The sequence below is a fragment of the Aquarana catesbeiana genome, linkage group LG10, assembly GCF_042186555.1.
Source record: "Aquarana catesbeiana isolate 2022-GZ linkage group LG10, ASM4218655v1, whole genome shotgun sequence".
NCBI lineage: Eukaryota > Metazoa > Chordata > Amphibia > Anura > Ranidae > Aquarana > Aquarana catesbeiana.
Genome location: NC_133333.1, coordinates 112,997,620 through 113,015,534, shown reverse-complemented (window position 1 = coordinate 113,015,534; position 17,915 = coordinate 112,997,620). Strand labels below are relative to the sequence as shown.

At 42.4% G+C, this 17,915-nt stretch overlaps 1 protein-coding gene across 1 annotated transcript in view; it reads left to right on the top strand.

Moving 5' to 3' along the window:
• The window catches only part of KMT2A (lysine methyltransferase 2A), a 286,124-nt gene that overhangs the window by 105,857 nt on the left and 162,352 nt on the right, over window positions 1-17,915 (top strand). Inside the window, exons 9-13 of the mRNA XM_073602468.1 lie at window positions 2,416-2,541; window positions 2,665-2,778; window positions 13,816-13,962; window positions 15,193-15,288; window positions 15,606-15,726. Coding sequence (XP_073458569.1) covers window positions 2,416-2,541; window positions 2,665-2,778; window positions 13,816-13,962; window positions 15,193-15,288; window positions 15,606-15,726 — 604 coding nt within the window. The remainder of the gene's footprint in view (window positions 1-2,415; window positions 2,542-2,664; window positions 2,779-13,815; window positions 13,963-15,192; window positions 15,289-15,605; window positions 15,727-17,915) is intronic.

Sequence of the window (17,915 nt, the reverse complement as noted above, 5' to 3'; positions counted from 1 at the left end):
ACTTTCTGAATGATTATAGTTTTGTGTTTATGGCTAGCATAAGAGACATAAAGGAGTTGTAAAGGCAGAAGTTTTTTTATCTTAATGCATTGTATGTATTAATATAAAAAACCTTTTGTGTGTAGCAGCCACCCCAGCACCCCTAATTAGACACAGCAGCAAAAGCGTTCGACATAGATCCCCACACACGGATCATGTGTAAGGTAAAGTCTACAGGCTTGGAAATATCAGTTTTTAAATGGATAGAAAACTAGCTAAAAGACAGAATTCAGAGAGTAGTGGTTAATGATCCTTACTCTGAATGGTCTATGGTTATCAGTGGTGTACCCCAAGGTTTAGTTCTGGGACCCTTACTTTTTAGTACCTTTATAAATTATATTGGGTCTGGGATCAAAAGTAACATTTCTGTCTTTGCAGATGACACCAAGCTATGCAGTGGAATAGACATCCTTTCAGGATGTCTCCAATTTACAAGCCGACCTCAATGCACTGTCTAATTGGGCGACTATGTGGCAGATGAGGTTTAATGTTGAGAAATGTAAAGTTATGCACTTGGGGGCTAAGAATATGCATGCATCATACATACTAGGGGGAGTACAACTGGGGGAATCCGTGGTGGAGAAGGATCTGGGGGTTTTGGTAGACCATAAGCTCAATAATAGCATGCAATGCCAAGCTGCGGTTTCCAAAGCGAGCAAAGTCCTTTCTTGTATTAAAAGAGGTATGGACTCCAGAGAGAGAGAGAGAGATAATTTTGCCCCTGTTTAAATCATTAGTAAGACCTCATCTGGAATATGCAGTTCAGTTTTGGGCACCAGTTCTCAAAAAGGATATTGGGGAACTGGAGAAAGTGCAGAGAAGGGCAACCAAACTGATAAGAGGCATGGAGGAGCTCTGCTATGAGGAAAGATTAGAGGAACTGAATTTATTCACTCTTGAGAAGAGGAGAATAAGGGGGGATATGATCAACATGTTCAAATATATAAGGGGTCCATATATTGAACTTGGTGTTGAGTTACTCTCTTTACGGTCAACACAGAGGACACGGGGGCACTCTTTACGTCTAGAGGAAAAGAGATTTCATCTCCAAATACGGAAAGGTTTCTTCACAGTAAGAGCTGTGAAAATGTGGAGTAGACTCCCGCCAGAGGTGGTTCTGGCCAGCTCAGGAGATTGCTTTAAGAAAGGTCTGGATACTTTCCTTAATGTACATAATATAATTGGGTACTAACATTTATAGGTAAAGTTGATCCAGGGAAAATCCGATTGCCTCTTGGGGGATCAGGAAGGAATTTTTTCCCCTGCTGTAGCAAATTGGAGCATGCTCTACTGGGGTTTTTTGCCTTCCTCTGGATCAACTGTGGGTATAAAATTGGGTATATTGGATTGTACAATATTTTTTATTTTATTTATTTATTGTTTTTAAGGTTGAACTGGATGGACTTGTGTCTTTTTTCAACCTGATTAACTATGTAACTACTTACCCGAGCCCATCTCTCTCCAGCATTTTCCACGAATGTCTAAGCCATTCGGGACACTGCTCCTAATTGGTTGAGAAACAGCAGCAGTGCCATTGGCTCCCATGGCTGTCCATCAAAGTCAGTCAGCCAATCGGGGCAGAGAAGAGGCCGGGTCAGGGCTCCGTCTTTGAATGGACACACACACAGCTGTGACTCGGCTCCAGTGCCCCCATAAGAAGCTGCTGGCTATAGGGGCACTTGATTGGGAGGGGCCAGGAGCAGCAAAGAGGGACCCGAGAAGAGGATGATCCAGGCTTCTCTGTGCAAAACGAACTGCACAGAGGAGGTAAATATAACATGTTTGTTATTTAAAAAAAACAAACCTTTACAATCACTTTAAGGGCAAGCCAAAACCTGACGATGATACTCATTTCAGTCTGGGTCTAGGTTGCAGGCATTGCCATCGTTTCTCATCACCTGCATTTTAGCATCTCTCTCCTATGATATCTTTTGTCTCACAACATATACAGTTCCTGCCGCCGATATTGTGTTTCCAGCACGATGGGATCGTGCTAGAAATCACCTCTGCGAGGCTGTGCTTCTCACGCTCCCCGCCCCCACAAGATGCGAGCATCCATGGGAATCTATTGGGGGCTGCGAGCAGAAGGAGCGACAGAGCTCGGCGCTGGCTTCCGCGACGGGGCTCGCAGGTGTTGGCGAGGTTGACACAATATCGGTGGCACCTTACTGTAGGTTATCTTTGAATGAAGATGCTTGTATGCCCAAGGTATTATTCACTGTAACCTGCATTCCCATTTTTTCAGACTTGAGCATAACATTTTGAAGCTGTTGCATCAATGCATAGAAATGTTGTTGTTTCATTTCTTTAACGAGCTACCCTATTACATTTGAATAAAACTTACCAGTATATGTTATTGGGGTTTTGTCTCGTCAGGAGAAGCCAATAACTCCCAGCAAGCCTGAGGTTAATTTCAGCCCTCTCAGTTCTCTGTGCAATGGCAGTGTCTCCAGACAGAAACCTTTATCTGATGGAATACATCGAATTCGAGTGGATTTCAAGGTTTGTAACTCTTTTTTTCAGATTTTGTTTGTTCTTGCCTATTTAGTCCAGATAACAAAGGAATGATCCAGTTTTTGTAAACCTTTTGTGTCATGTTCTCAAATGGTTATGATTTTTCCACAGGGGGATTGTGATTTAGGTAGTGCCTGGGAGATGGGTGGCCTCAGCATACTCACAACTGTACCGATAACCCCACGTGTAGTTTGCTTTCTGTGTGCCAGCAGTGGAAATGTTGAGGTGAGTTTATATTGAACAGTGATGTATTTTGAAAATGGACCTACAGCCTGATTTTGAGATGAATGGGGAAGACTTAAAACCTCTGTCATGTTGTTACTATCTCTCTTTAGGAGATTAACTCATACTTAATGTCCATTGTCACTGTTACAGAAAGTGATAAAAAAAACTTTTATGAATGTCACTAGAACAGGAGTAGAGGAGTATTCTTCAGTCTTCTGATGTCTTTACTAGTAGCAGCTGTCAAATTTGTCAAATATTCCTTCCTTGTGTACTTCTTGCACAGGAAGTGAGGGTAAACTCCATCCTAAACTAGAAAAAAGTGTTGGCTGAAATTCCACTTTAAAAGATATATATTTGATGTAGTCTGTAAAAATGTACAGAACGACACTGTTAAAGGAAAATTATCTAGTTCTAACTAAATCTGTCATTTATACTCTTTCTCCATTGTGTTTTTCTCTTATTTTGTTTTCTTGCTTAAAGTGACTCTATTTAAACTAAAAGTGTCCAAAAAATTTACCTGTGAAGATAATACAGAATTAAATAAAAAGCTACTTCACATGCTACCTGCACCGCTGGTTCGTTAAAGACAAATGCCTTAATGCTTCTTCAGAAACTGACACTTTTGGGTCGATTAACCCCTGGTCTTGTGCCGCACTCAGTGGTTCCTGCCCTCAACCCTCATGTCACTACAGCACGTTAACACTCCACAAATGTTAGTTTCTGACCAATATTTCCAAACCAGGGATTTCAGTTCAACATAGTAGTAGCATTCATCAACATAAGGATGTGAAAAGGTAAGTATTCACTATCTGCTTTACAGTTCCATCTTTTATGGACAAGGTTGCTGTAAAGGTAAGCTAGGTTGGTTTTCTAAAGAACATGGCAGTACCTCTTCTGTTTAGACGGAGTCTCTCTCCAATTGAAATTCTGTCATTCCATCAGCTTGGCTCGTTCTCCAGCTTTCTTATTAATTGGGATAAGTCTGTCCTCTTCCCTATAGATACAGTATATCTAAGCCTAGTTCTGGGGCCTGCCAAATCCGGGTGGTAACTTAATTCAAATGTTTAAGGATTTGGGTCTAAATGTTTAGGGATCTGGAGTCTGATGCCTTTGCTGATACTGCACTGGGTCTGCAAAAGGTATGGCATGAGATGAAGGTTATTATGCATTATGATAGGATTTCAACGTATATTCCTTTGTGGGGGAATCCTAGATTAGGGGTGCTGCAGGAATTAGAAGGGTTCCACTTCTGGTATACCCATGGTGTTCGATATGTTGCGCAAATGTGAATCCAAAACAAAATAAGAGCCTGTCAGGATTTGCAAGAGATGCAACACCTGCCTGCTTCTTCTAAAGGTTTTTTTAAGTATCTTCAACATAGGCATGCCCTGATAATTCAGATTTATAAAAAAAACCTCACCCTTCAAAATATGCTGCTAATAACCTTTTTGAAGGCTACTACTGGAAAACTGGGGTTTTATCTTGTCTCTATATAAACAATTGCTGGAAAAGTATCTGGCTAATCTAACACTTCAGGTCATAATGGGTGGGAGCGAGATCTCAGATGATTTCTGATTAAATATACTGGAACTAGTGACCCAGGTGTCCCTGTCCCTAACGCAAAGACTCACTCAATCATTTATGATCCACAGTGTACCCGTACTCCCCTTACATTATTTAATTGGGGCTGTAGGCCTGCTCTGGACTTTCAGCAATATCGGGTTAATCCAGCCGATTGTTTGTTTCGATCGACTTGTTCGATACTGGTGAGTGATTGTGGATACAGTTAATGGTGCATATCAAACACAGCTTGGAACCTTCCCTGTCCATATACCTGTTGGAGGACATAGATGAGGAACAATTTCCTCCTGAAGAGTACCAATCCTAAAGTATTATGTATGGCTCGTAAAACTATTGCCATGAAATGGTTATCTCCTAGTCTCCCTATGCTGGAAGTTGGAGACAACATGTTAATGCTATCCAGTTAAGAGAACAACAGATACATAAACATAGGAGTAACGCCAACAATTTTTCTAAGCTTTGGGACCCCTGGCTAGTGGTTTTGGGTTCAGCCCTTTCTTCTCTGGTCTCATTAAGGCTACTACAATGTTCGTTAGACCTGTGCCAAATGTAGCATTCCCAGGGATTCACCTTAATTTCAAATATACCTCCTATTTTTCTTACATGTGTACCATGAAGTGAGGCTAATACCGCACTTGACTTTTGGTAATAAGAATGAGATGCAACATGGTTATGTTACCTCTACAGTGCATCTGTAAAGTATTCACAGCCCTTCAGTTTTTCCACATTATATTACAGCCTTATTCTAAAGTGGATTAAATTAATTATTTTCCTCAAAATTCTACAAGAAATACCCTATAATGACAATGTGAAAGAAGTTGGTTTGAAATCTTTGCAAATTTATTAAAAAAAACGAAAAATAAATACAAAAAACACCTGTACATAAGTATTTACAGCCTTTGCCATGACACTTGAAATTGAGCTCAGGTGCATCCTGTTTCCACTGATCATACTTGAAATATTTCTACAACTTGATTGGAGTCCACCTGTGGTAAATTCAGTTGATTGGACGTGTCTATATATGCAGCTAACAATGCATGTTAGAGCACAAATAAAGCCATGAGGTCCAAGGAATTGTCTGTAGACCTCTGAGCTGAGACAGGATTTTATCAAGGCACAGATCTAGGGAAGGGTACAGAAGAATTTCTGCAGCATCAAAGCTCCAAATGAGCACAGTGGCCTCCATCATCCATAAATGGAAGAAGTTTAGAGCCACCAGGACTCTTCTTAGAGCAGTCACCCGGCCAAATTGAGCGATTGGGGAAGAAAGGCCTTAGTCAGGGAGGTGACCAAGAGCCTGGTGGTCACTCTGACAGAGCTCGAGCATTTCTCAGAATTCTCTGGTCTGATGAAACAAAGATTGAGCGCTTTGGCCTGAATGACCAGTGTCATATCTGGAGGAAACCAGGCACCGCTCATCACCTGGCCAATACCATCTCTACAGTGAAGCATGGTGGTAGCAGCATCATGCTGTGGACATGTTATTCAGTCAGGATCGAGGAAAAAATGAATGCAGTGACATCCTTGATGAAAACCTGCTTCAGAGCGCTCTGAACCTCAAACTGGGGTGAAGGTTTATCTTCCAACAGGACAAGGACCCTAAGCACATAGCCAAGATATCAAAGAAGTGGCTACGGGACAACTCTGTGAAGGTCCTTGAGTGGCCCAGCCAGAGCCCAGACTTGAACCCGATTGAACATCTCTGGAGAGATCTAAAAATGGCTGTGCACCAACGCTCCCCATCCAACCTGATGGAGCTTGAGAGCCCTGCAAGAAAGAACTGGAGAAACTGCCCAAAAATAGGCGTGTTAAGCTTGTAGCATACTCAAAAAGACTTGAGGCTGTAATTGGTGCCAAAGGTGCTTCAACAAAGTATTGAGTAAAGGTTGTGAATACTTATGTATATGTGATTTTTTTTTTTTATTTTTAAGAAATTTGCAAAGATTTCAAACATACTTTTTTCATGTTGTCGTCATAGGTTATTGTTTGTAGGATTTTGAGGAAAATAATGCATTTAATCCATTTTGGAATAAGGCTCTAACATAAAATTTGGAAAAAGTGAAGAGCTGTGAATACTTTCCGGATGCACTGTATATTCTGTTTTATTAGACTTCTTCTGTCTTGTGTTTTAGAGACAAGTCAAGACTTGCCACAATCGTCTTTATGACCATTTTTTGACAATAATTTGGAGATGTATTTGTTTCTGAAAATTTTCATAAAAATCATGCAGGACACGTGTCATTCAGTTGTGTGTGACCTTCAGCTAATCGGCTCTGATAAGCTTTCTGTCCTACAGTATTATAACTTGAAGTGCAGCGCTAGAACATGTCAACTTAAAATAAATAAAATGCAATATTAAACAAATTATTCTGCTTCCAAAATATGTGCAAATTCTATTTAGAAAAATATGTATATAGGCCAACATATGAATTTTGGGGAATTGTGGATCTTCATCATATCAATCAAGTGAATAGGCCTCACTGCTTGCTAGAGTCAAATGACCCTCCTATCACTGAGAAACCAAACTGCTTAAAATAGAAGGGAATAAGTCGCCCAGGATGTCACAATGAAAAGAATCCACATTATGGAACACAGTGTATAAAAGAAATAAAAACAAACATAGTGCAGTAATATCCAAAACCGATTATATATGCAAAATGTAAAAAATGCCCACACACATGTGAAAAAAAAATGTGATTACCACAATTCAAAAAGCGCCACAGCAATAATTGTGCAAATCCCAATAATGTGAATGTATAGTGCCGATAAAGTCACCCAAGTGGAACAGCAGTCAATAAACAGGTAAGCCCCTTACCAGAACACATGTGACATCCGTTAATAAATGGTCAGAAAAGGCTTGTGAAGGCAAAACTTTAGCTCTGTCAGGGTCCCCAAGAATGCCCCGCTCCACTCAACATAAGGCAATGTAAAAGAGCAGCAACAAAAACAGGGAGGCCAGTTCCATAGTGTAGTATTTTTTAACAGTAACTGCTTTATTAAAGCAGACTGTGCAGGCACATAAACATAGATCATTACCGCAACAAAGTTAAAAAACCTCCAGTGAAAACATCCTGTATGACAGCCAGTTTGCGCGATGAAGTCACATTTCGTCCATCTGTTTTAATAAAGGGGTTATTGTTTGGAGCTGGCTCCCCTTTTTTTGCTGCTTCTTTTTTTTCCATTGATTTATGCTGAGTGGAGCGGAGCCTTCTTGGGGTCCCTGATGACAGAGCTGTGGTATTGCCTTCACAAGCCTTTTCTGACCATTTATGACCTGATGGTCACATGTGGTCTGTAAAGGGGCTTACCCATTCATTATTGACTGTGGTTCCACTCTGAATTCCTTTGTCGGCACTACACATTCACAGGTTTCCACGATTATTGCTGTGGCAATTTTTGAAGCGCTATGTGTTGTAATCATGTTTTCTTTTCATGTGTGTTGGGATTTTTCACATTTTGCACGTTTAATAGTCTTTGAACATATTGCACTATGTTTGAACTTATTTCTTTTATACACTATGTTCCATAATGCGGAGCACTGTTGGGAGAATGTAGATTCTTTTCATTGTGACATCCTGGGCAACTGATTCATTTCTATTTTGAACTCTGTTTGACTTCTCAATGATGGAGGTTTCTTTAACTCTGGTAAGCAATGAGGCTTATTCACTTGATATGTAGAGTAGCCACAATTCCCAAATATTAATTTTTGGAGGCAGAATTATTTATATTTTAACTTAGTTCACATGTTCTAGCGCTGCACTTCAGGTTATTTTGTTTTATATTGCGTATTTACAATATTGGTACTAGCTGCTCTATTGCTTTTCTTTTCACCTAAGTGCAGATTTTCTGTCATTTATTGGCACTGTTTTTACTGTCCAACAGTACAGAATACCAGCAGAATCTTGGACAATTGGGTTATATACTCCCACCTTCAGGTAATTGGACACTGGAAAAGCAGAACTGTAAGGACCTCCATGTAACACCTCCCACTCCCGGCAATCCTCAGTCTTTTGCTAGTGTTCTTAAATTTTGGCTCTCTCCTCTCTGTTGAGAGAAATTACAAGTTCTTTCTTGGGATTTTCCTGCACGGATTCCTTCTACAAGTATCCTGTGTAGCAATCCTCTAAGCTAGCACAGCTTCCAGATTGGTACCCTAGGGATGCCACTGGGACCCATTGTACCCATATCCTGCTGTAAGGAAGAAGTGGGGCTGACCTGTAATGTTGATTTGGCACTGGACCCCAAGCTTGGCACTCCTCAGCACAACATAGGGGTAACCCCAACAATTTATGTAAGCTTTGCAACCCTTGGCTAGTGGTTTTGGGTTCAGCCCTTTTTTCTCTGGTCTCAGTAAGGCTACTACAATGTTCGTTAGACCTGTGCCAAATGTAGCATTCCCAGGGATTCGCCTTAAATTCAAATATACCTTCTATTTTTCTTACATGTGTACCATGTAGAGAGGCTAATACCGCACTTGAATTTTAGTTATAAGAATGAGATGCAACATGGTTATGTTACCTCCTACAGTGCATCTGGAAAGTATTCACAGCGCTTCACTTTTTCCACATTATATTACAGCCTTATTCCAAAGTGAACTAAATTCATTATTTTCCTTAACATTCTACAAGAAATACCCCATAATGACAACGTGAAAGAAGTTGGTTTGAAATCTTTACAAATTAAAAAAAAAAAAAAAATATCACATGAACATAAGTATTTACTGCCTTTGCCATGACACTTCAAATTGAGCTCAGGTGCATCCTGTTTCCACGGATCCTACTTGAAATGTTTCTTCAACTTGATTGGAGTCCACCTGTGGTAAATTTAGTTGATTGGACATGTCTATATAAGGTCCCACAGCTAACAATGCATGTCAGAGCACAAATAAGTCCATGAAGTCCAAGGAATTGTCTGTAGACCTCTGAGCTGAGACAGGATTGTATCGAGGCACAGATCTGGGGAAGGTTAAGAACTTCTGCAGCATCGAAGCTCCCAATGAGCACAGTGGCCTCCATCATCCGTAAATGGAAGAAGTTTGGAGCCACCAAGGACTCTTCCTAGAGCGGGTCACCCGGCCAAATTGAGCTATCGGGGGAGAAAAGCCATAGTCAGGGAGGTGACTAAGAGCCTGGCGGTCACTCGGACAGAGCTCCAGCGTTTCTCTGTGGAGAGAGGAGAACCTTCCAGAAGAACAACCATCTAGATTGAATGCTTTGGCCTGAATGACCAGCTTCATATCTGGAGGAAACCAGGGACTGCTCATCACCTGGCCAATACCATCTTTACAGTGAAGCATGGTGGTAGCAGCATCATTCTGTGGGGATGTTTTTCAGTCAGGATCGAGGAGAAAATGAATGTAGCAATGTACAGAGACATCCTTGATGAAAACCTGCTTAAGAGTGCTCTGAACCTCAAACGGGGGTGAAGGTTTATCTTCCAACAGGACAACGACCCTAACATACAGCCAAGATAACAAAGAAGTGGCTACGGGACAACTCTGTGAAGGTCCTTGAGTGGTCCAGCCAGAGCCCAGACTTGAACCCCATTGAACATCTCTGGAGAGATCTAAAAAGGGCTTGAGAGGTCTTGCAAGGAAGAATGGGAGAACCTGCCCAAAAATAGGTGTGCCTGTGTAGCATCACACTCAAAAAGACTTGAAGCTGTAATTGGTGCCAAAGGTGCTTCAACAAAGTATTGAGCAAAGGCTGTGAATACTTATGTAAATGTGATTTTTTGTTTTTATTTTTAAGAAATTTGCAAAGATTTCAAACGTACTTTTTTCACGTTGTCGTCATAGGTTATTGTTTGTAGAAATTTGAGGAAAATTATGAATTTAATCCATTTTGGAATAAGGCTGTAACATAACAAAATTTGGAAAAAGTGAAGTGCTGTGAATACTTTCCGGATGCACTGTATATTGTTTTATTATTGAAACATGTGGTGTGCTATATTGCCTGATTTAACAAGCCTCTAATCACCCCAGTAGAGGATTTTGTGGTCCTTTAAAAACCAGGTCGCCTAGAGACTTGCACGTCTTTTTTTTGGGCGTCCTTTGCTCTAGTAGACTATGGTATGCAGCCCGCCATTGTGGCTATGAAGGTGACATTTACGGTTTAGGCTGAACCCATGGCCTGGGAACTGGTTTCTATTCCCATACTGTAGATCCTTTTGTCTCACAGCACTAGAAAATCTTCCTGGCTGCCTTGCAATGTGTCGTGAACAACACGGGAGACAACCTCAAACAGATGTAACACCTGCAGTGAATGTTCTTTGCAGGGGAACATCCTTTTGGTCAGCTGCTAGGCTTTCACTAGGAGGCCACCAGCGCTAAGAGCCTGTTGCATAACTTCCAAAGGCTACCATGGTTATGTGTGTGTACCTTACAGGTTTTGGAAGGGTTCCTTTTGTCTCTCCCCAAGTCTTCTATTTAATTCTGGTATCCAGTTTTGTAGCAGGCACAACTTCCAAGCCAGTCAAATTGGGCCCATTCCCCCCTTGCAGTGAGAAGGTGCCCCCACTTCTTCAGGTCGTTGACTGTTGGCCTTCGTGGCTGCCTGGGGCATTTTAGATCGTGGATCCAGAATGTCCTCTTCCTGGGGTACAAGTTGGAGAATGTTTTCCTCCTTCACCCTGCTTTTTGCCTTCCAAACTGCCTTCTTTCTCACATTTAGGGATCTGCCGGCTGCACTGCTGCAGCTGCTAGCCTTGGGGGTGATAGTCCTGTTTTATTGAAGGAGCCTTTTGTGGGCTCCTTTTCCAACCTATTTACCATTATGAAGGCTTAGGAAGGACTTTCATCCCATCCTGGACCAAAAGTCTCTGAATTTCTTTCTTTGGGTTCAGAAGTTCTGCATTGATTCAACCAGGTTAATCATCGCCTCACTCCAACAAGGGGATCTCCTAGCTTATGTGGACATTTATGGATGCCTATTTGAACAGTCCCTTTCTCTTTCATGCCAGTGCTTTTCGCACTTTGGCAGGGATGAGTGTCACTTTCAGTTCATCACTCTTCTCCTTGACCTGTCCGCAGGTCTTTACGAAAGGGCTGGCCCTAGTTCATGCTTCGTTTTAGGGTGTCTACTTTGTGGGCTCTCTGGACGACCTGCTGCTGTAGGATCGATCAATCCAGGCTCTTGCTTCCAACATACAACAGATGGTACAAGTGCTGCAGAGATCATGAGCTTCCTTAACTTGCAAAAGTCTGCACAGAATTCTTCTCACTTTGCCTTGAAACCACCAAGCTTTGGTCTACTTCCTCCAGCTGAGGTCTAGTCCCATGCCTCTGTCACCCAGTTTAATCTGGTGTGTTGGGTCTTTTTAACCTGGCCTTAGAGTTGGGGAAGTAATTTCCACTTTTGACCTGTAAGATACTGGAATGGTAGGTAGTTCTTTGGAATGTTAATGGTCCAGGGAACCTGTGTAGAGGTGAAATCCTTCCTATTAACATTTGGGAGCTTTGATTGATTTTCCTAGCCCTTAAACATTGTCTCTCTCTGCTTCAGGGGCTCCCAATGAAGGTACAAGCAGACTACACACTGCTGTGGCCTGTGTCATGCATTAGTGATCCACCAGAGGTTGCACAGCTCAATCTGAGGCAGATCTACAGTAATTACAATTTGGGCAGATAGTATTTTCCAGCCCTGACTGCCATGCACATCTTCCAGTGAGGAATATTGGCAGATGGCGCTGGACATCAGCTGGGCCCGGGAAAGTGCCCCTTTCACCTACTGGTGTTCCACTATCTCTGATGTAGGTGTGGGGAGCTGGAAAGTTTTTTGTCTTTTAGGTCCAGGGTTCATGGGGCTTTTACTGTGGATGCTCTGGTGACTCTGTGGTATTCTCCCTGGTCTACATTTTTCCTCTAAAAGATGTGTCATCTGTTCTGCTGGATCGAGGTGAGGGTCATTTTGGTGATCCATGTGGCACAAAATTTGCCTAGTAGAGCTTGGATTTCGGATGTACTTTTTGTGGAAACGCCATGTCTACTTTCAGGCCGACCACATTTTTCGTCTCAAGAACCAGTCCTCCATTCTACTTCTTGATCCTGAGAATCAGGGGCTTGGCATGTTCAGTCATACTTTTTTTAGCTTCTGAATGATCTGAAGCGAATTCTCACATAGGCAATCTTCTCACTTGGAAAGCCTAGTTGCATGGTGAAAACTAAAGAAGACAGAACTCTGTGAGATGAATTTTGGGTGCCTTCCAGCCAGATCTGGGTCAGCATTTTTCAATGACCACTGGTCTCACTTCTTGATGAGAAACCTTTATTCAAGAGGTCGAACATATAGTTTCCTCCAGATGCTCCCGATGACACCTTGGGATCTCAACCTGGTACTTTTGGCCCTATCTTGTAAATTCCCTTGGCTGACCTGACGCATGAGATGTTTTCCTTGTCATGTCCTATCCAGGAGGCATAGGTGTGCACAGCCTATTGCATTAGGGTGTGCACCTCAAAACCAACCAAACATGCGTACCCCCCCTTGAGCACGCCTATGCCAGGAGGTAGGTTTTAGAGCTGGCTGCATTATCTTGTAAAGAACCCTTTTTGGTGTTTACAAAATGATAAAGGCTGTTCTGAGACATAAGACTTTCTTTTTTCTGTAGGTGTTTTTTTCCCCCCCACATTAACCAGGACATTGTCCTGCCACTCTTTTGTCCGACTCCTATTGTCCCGAGGTTCTCTTCACTGTGTGGATATAGCCTGTACTGTTTTCAGGTTTGCCTCTAAGCTACGGTTTATTTCAGAGAACTGGATTGTATTTGTCCTTCCTGAGGGTTCTTGCAGGCGATTGCACTTTATTTTGGGGGTGTCTCATGGGCTTTTCAGAACCAGACATCTGTTGCACAGGTTTGCATGGCCATCGCCTAGTCTTCTGTTCATGCTGTGATGTTTTACCAGGTGGATGTTCCAGCCGCTGTTATGTCAGCTTTGGTTACAAAGTGCTTCAGTTTGTGTCTTCAACTTCTGTTCTGTGAGCCTGTTGACATTTTGTTTTTTTGTGTTGCCCACCCCTCATTTTTGCATTGCTTTTGGGTATCCCAATGGTCTAAGACTGCCTGTGTCCTGTATTGTACGAGAAAGAAACAGGATTTTTGATTTGCCTTTAAAATCTGCTTCTTATAGTACAGTAGAGAACACAGGACATTCCCCTTTTCTTATTGCGTTCTAAAAAATGTAGGTTTGCTGGGAATGAGAGAGTTTATATGGTGGTCCTTACAGCTCTGCTTTGCGTTCAATCACCTGAAGGTGGGAGCAAATAATCCAGTTGTCTAAGACTGCTTGTGTTCTGTACTGTACTCCAAGAAACTGATTTTACAGGTAATTAAATTATCCTGCTTCTCTTTTATAATTGTAGTTGTGCGTGTGTGTGTGTGTATGTATGTATATATAGCTATTACTATGCACTCCTAATTCTTTGAATTTTTTTTCTCCTATGTGTCCTTGTTTCATTTTAGTTTGTATTCTGCCAAGTTTGTTGTGAGCCATTTCACCAGTTCTGCTTAGAGGAAAGAGAACGACCTACAGAGGATCAGCTGGAGAACTGGTGTTGTCGGCAATGCAAGTTTTGCCATGTATGTGGTAGACAGCAGCAAGTTAACAAGGTACTAACTTTTTCTGCTTTTAAGAAGAATTGCTATGTGAAACATCTCGGATGTAACATTTTGCAGCAGCGCAGTTACCATTGACCTAAATCCTTATGCAAGAAAGAGGGTTTGGGACTTTAAATGAGGTAGGCCTAGCATGGCCAAAAGATGAGTCAATGTGAGAAGACCTATTTTATTCAAAACTTTAAAAACATGACAAGGCAAAATGAGTACATGCATGGTAAAACAAGCATATCAATTACATATTATTAACCAGATATTCATGAAAGCATTCATAGCAACTTAGAGATGACATATTGAGGTATAGGACAGTTGTCCATCATATAGGATCACTTGAAAAGCAACATGGTGAGGTAACTTGGAAATGGTTGAAATAAAAACTATCTAAAAAGAAAATGGAGCATCAAAATTAGCCCGCTGCACGTTACGTGGTTTCCTACCACATTATCAGGGGCATGAAAGCATAAATAAAACAATATGGTCCAATGTTACACCCAAACAAGAGGGAGACTATATATGTAAAGGAGGAGAGAAATTAACTCATCCCACTGAGTACTTGCATATCAACTAAGTTTAAACCATGTGAACATGAAAACTGGCGGCTGCATAAAATGTTCATCCCAGAAGCTGAGGAAGGGGCCCGCAGGAAATCCGGACACACATCATGATCCCCAGAGTAAAGGAAACAAGTGATCAAAGAGAAATCCATTTGGGCTCCAATGCTGTAAGGTGAGTAAATCGGGTAGACTGTGAATACATGAAGGTATATAATAGTGTTAAAAAGTATTGAACAGTACCTGGAGCCCAACACCAAGATAAAAGGTAGGTACAAATGAAGTGTGAAAATAGTGGAAAAAGCCATACCTGCTCAAAAGGAAAAGAAGAGTGCAGAGGATATAAGAAAAATGATGAAAGCCAGCTAATGCTGTCTTCAGTCAAACACTTAAAAGCATAGGCAAAAAGCCCAGCCAGGTGATTACCTAATGCTGTGACAGAGAAACATGATCCACAGATCTGAGCAGTATGCTGCTGGAGGTCCTGCCATGAGAGCTAGCAGAGTGAACTGGGGATCCTTGTGTGCTCAGCGTGACCATATGCTTTACCACTTCTCCATGAATTGGTGAAAGATATAAAGTGTTTAGTGAGTGACCTGACAAGCAGACTGTATCTCTGACTTATATTCTCTTTTCTGTCTTATTCTTCTTTCCTGCTTATTGTTCCCTGTAGCCACTCCTTGAGTGTAATAAGTGCCGCAACAGCTATCACCCAGAGTGCCTGGGACCAAACTATCCTACAAAACCAACAAAAAAGAAGAGAGTCTGGGTAAGTCAGTTTACTATAGTACTACAAAAACTAGTTTGTTTTGCAATTGGCTTTGCATTAAAAAATGTACTTACCAGACCATTATGTGGTCTGTAATAAGACAGAATAACTATATACAACCTATTGGATCTGCTTTTTGTGGAAAACAAGTTAATCTTTCTTCTTTTTTCAACCTGTTATGGGCAACTGATATTACTGAAATGTTTGCAGTAACAGAAAAAGTAATCAAATTTCTAATACAATCCCATGTGATTTATTTGTTTAGATATGTCATTGTATTTAAGGAAATCTAAAGCAGTAGAATATTTGTTTTCCAGATCTGCACTAAATGTGTGCGATGTAAGAGTTGTGGGTCCACCACACCTGGTAATGGCTGGGATGCACAGTGGTCACATGACTTCTCACTGTGCCATGACTGTGCCAAACTATTTGCTAAAGGTAAGATTGGAGAATAATAATAGAACCTCCTCAAGGTGTATACCCAATAATAAAATATACTTTGTAACATAAAGTGTTAATATCACACAGTTGCTACATATTGTATATTATCCCTCAAATGCAGAAAACCTAAATTCACAATGCAACGTTAAGTGTAAAAGGGTAACATGTGAGGCGTGGCCTAAAGCTGCATGTGGTAAGACGTGCCTGAGCTGAGCTCCGCCGACGAGATCCTGAATCTACCATCCTGTCCCTCTCTTCTCGAGACATCCACCCGGTATCTTACCTGCAGTGCCTCGGTCACCCCTGGAGAGATGTCGCCACCTCGCAAACAGGCCGACAGGGTCGCTAAACTTGATCGATTCCGCCGACAGGACGGAGATCCGCAGGCCAAAGATGGTGCCTCCCCCTCTACCACCTGCATGGCTGATAAGGCAGAAATCCTGGAGGCGATCGCTACCTGCCAGACCTCCCTCACTACGAGGATTGAGGAGGTGAAAGTGGACATCTCCCTACTCTGCCAGGATATGCGACACCTGTGGGAGAGTGTGGGTGAGTCGGAGCAATGCCTGGGACACGTTGAGGAAGCCCTCCCACCTCTGCACGAGTTGGCAGATCAGGCACACCGCTTCATCACCCAGCTCCAGCAGAAACAGGACGATTTGGAGAATCGTTTGAGGCGGAACAATCTTTGCTTCATAGGCCTCCCGGAAGGAGAAGAGGGTAACTAGCCAGCCACATTCCTTTAAGACCTGCTCGTCAACACCTATGGCAGGGAGGCCTTCTCCCAATCGTTTGTTGTGGAGCGAGCTCACCAGATGCCTGCAAAAAAAACACCTCAGGGAGCACCTCCACATGTCTTTATTGCCAAGTTTCTCAACTACAGGGATCATGATGCTATCCTGCGACTAGCTCAGGAGAAGGGTAATATCCCCCTGCAAAACCATCAGATTTTGTCATTCCCCGACTTTTCATCGGAGGTGCAGCAGAAACGCAGTCAGTTCACCGAGATCAAGCGGCGTCTGCGAGGCCGCCACCTCAAGTACTCCATGCTATTTCCCGCTTGTCTCCATGTGGTCGGTGAGGACCGCGTCCATTTCTTTGAAGAACCGGGAGCTGCCGTTGAATGGCTTGATCGATTAAATCCTGCTTGAGTCGTAAGTACTGTACAGGCACCTGCTGCGAAACTCTCCTACCTACCTGTATGATGCTGCCCACGGCCCCTGCTACTCTGTCTGTAGTTTACTGGGGACACTGGACGTGTGTTTTTTCTTCTGTTTCAGCCCCTGTTGTGTTGCTTATGCTACTTTTCTGTTGTTCCAATGTGCCCCACATGCCAACACTTTTGGGCAGCCCATTGACCAGGTTGCAACGTATTTTACACATGGAAATACAATATGTTTATTCACCGCTGGTGGACATGGAACAGCTCTGGGGTTAGATTCACATTTCACTCGCCTACCACAGGTGATAGCCCCTCCGGCGCCCGACTGCACATGCAGTACTTTTCAGAGGATTTTTGACCCCCTACTGGGACGCTTACCTTACAAGATTAATACCCCAGTCGGTGGACCTGAAGCCTCAGACACCAAGCTGGTGCTTACCTTAGAATCCTATGTTTTTTTCGGTTTTGGGACTTATTTTCTTCTTTTTTCCTGATGAACATTTTCCATAATTGTCTGCCACTTACTGTTATGCTACATATCTGGTGTATTTTATTCTGTACCTATTTGCCAATGCCTACTTATGAGCTGCTCAAGACCAGGGTTCCTCTGTCCTACCTTACGCATGTACTATGGCCAGTTTGAAGTTTCTCACATGGAATGGTCTACGCGATAAACTGAAATGCACTGCTGCTCTGTCCTTTCTAAAGACACAACATGCAGACATTTTAGTTCTGTTTGAGACCCACGTGGAGGGGTCCATGCAGTGGGCACTGCGGCGTCCCTGGATTGGATGGGATGGACATTTCTTGCCACACATACAGCCTACTCCAGGGATGTCTCTGTGCTCGTGGCCAAATCGGTGTCCTTCGAGATTCGGACAGTGGTAACAGACCCCCAGGGCAGATATATTTTCTTACTTGCCAAGATAGCGGGTGATTTGTTACTAATACTAGCTTGGTATGTTCCAGTGCCCTATAATTCCACTATCCACAGTAAGGGCTTTTCGTTTATGGCCAGGTATCG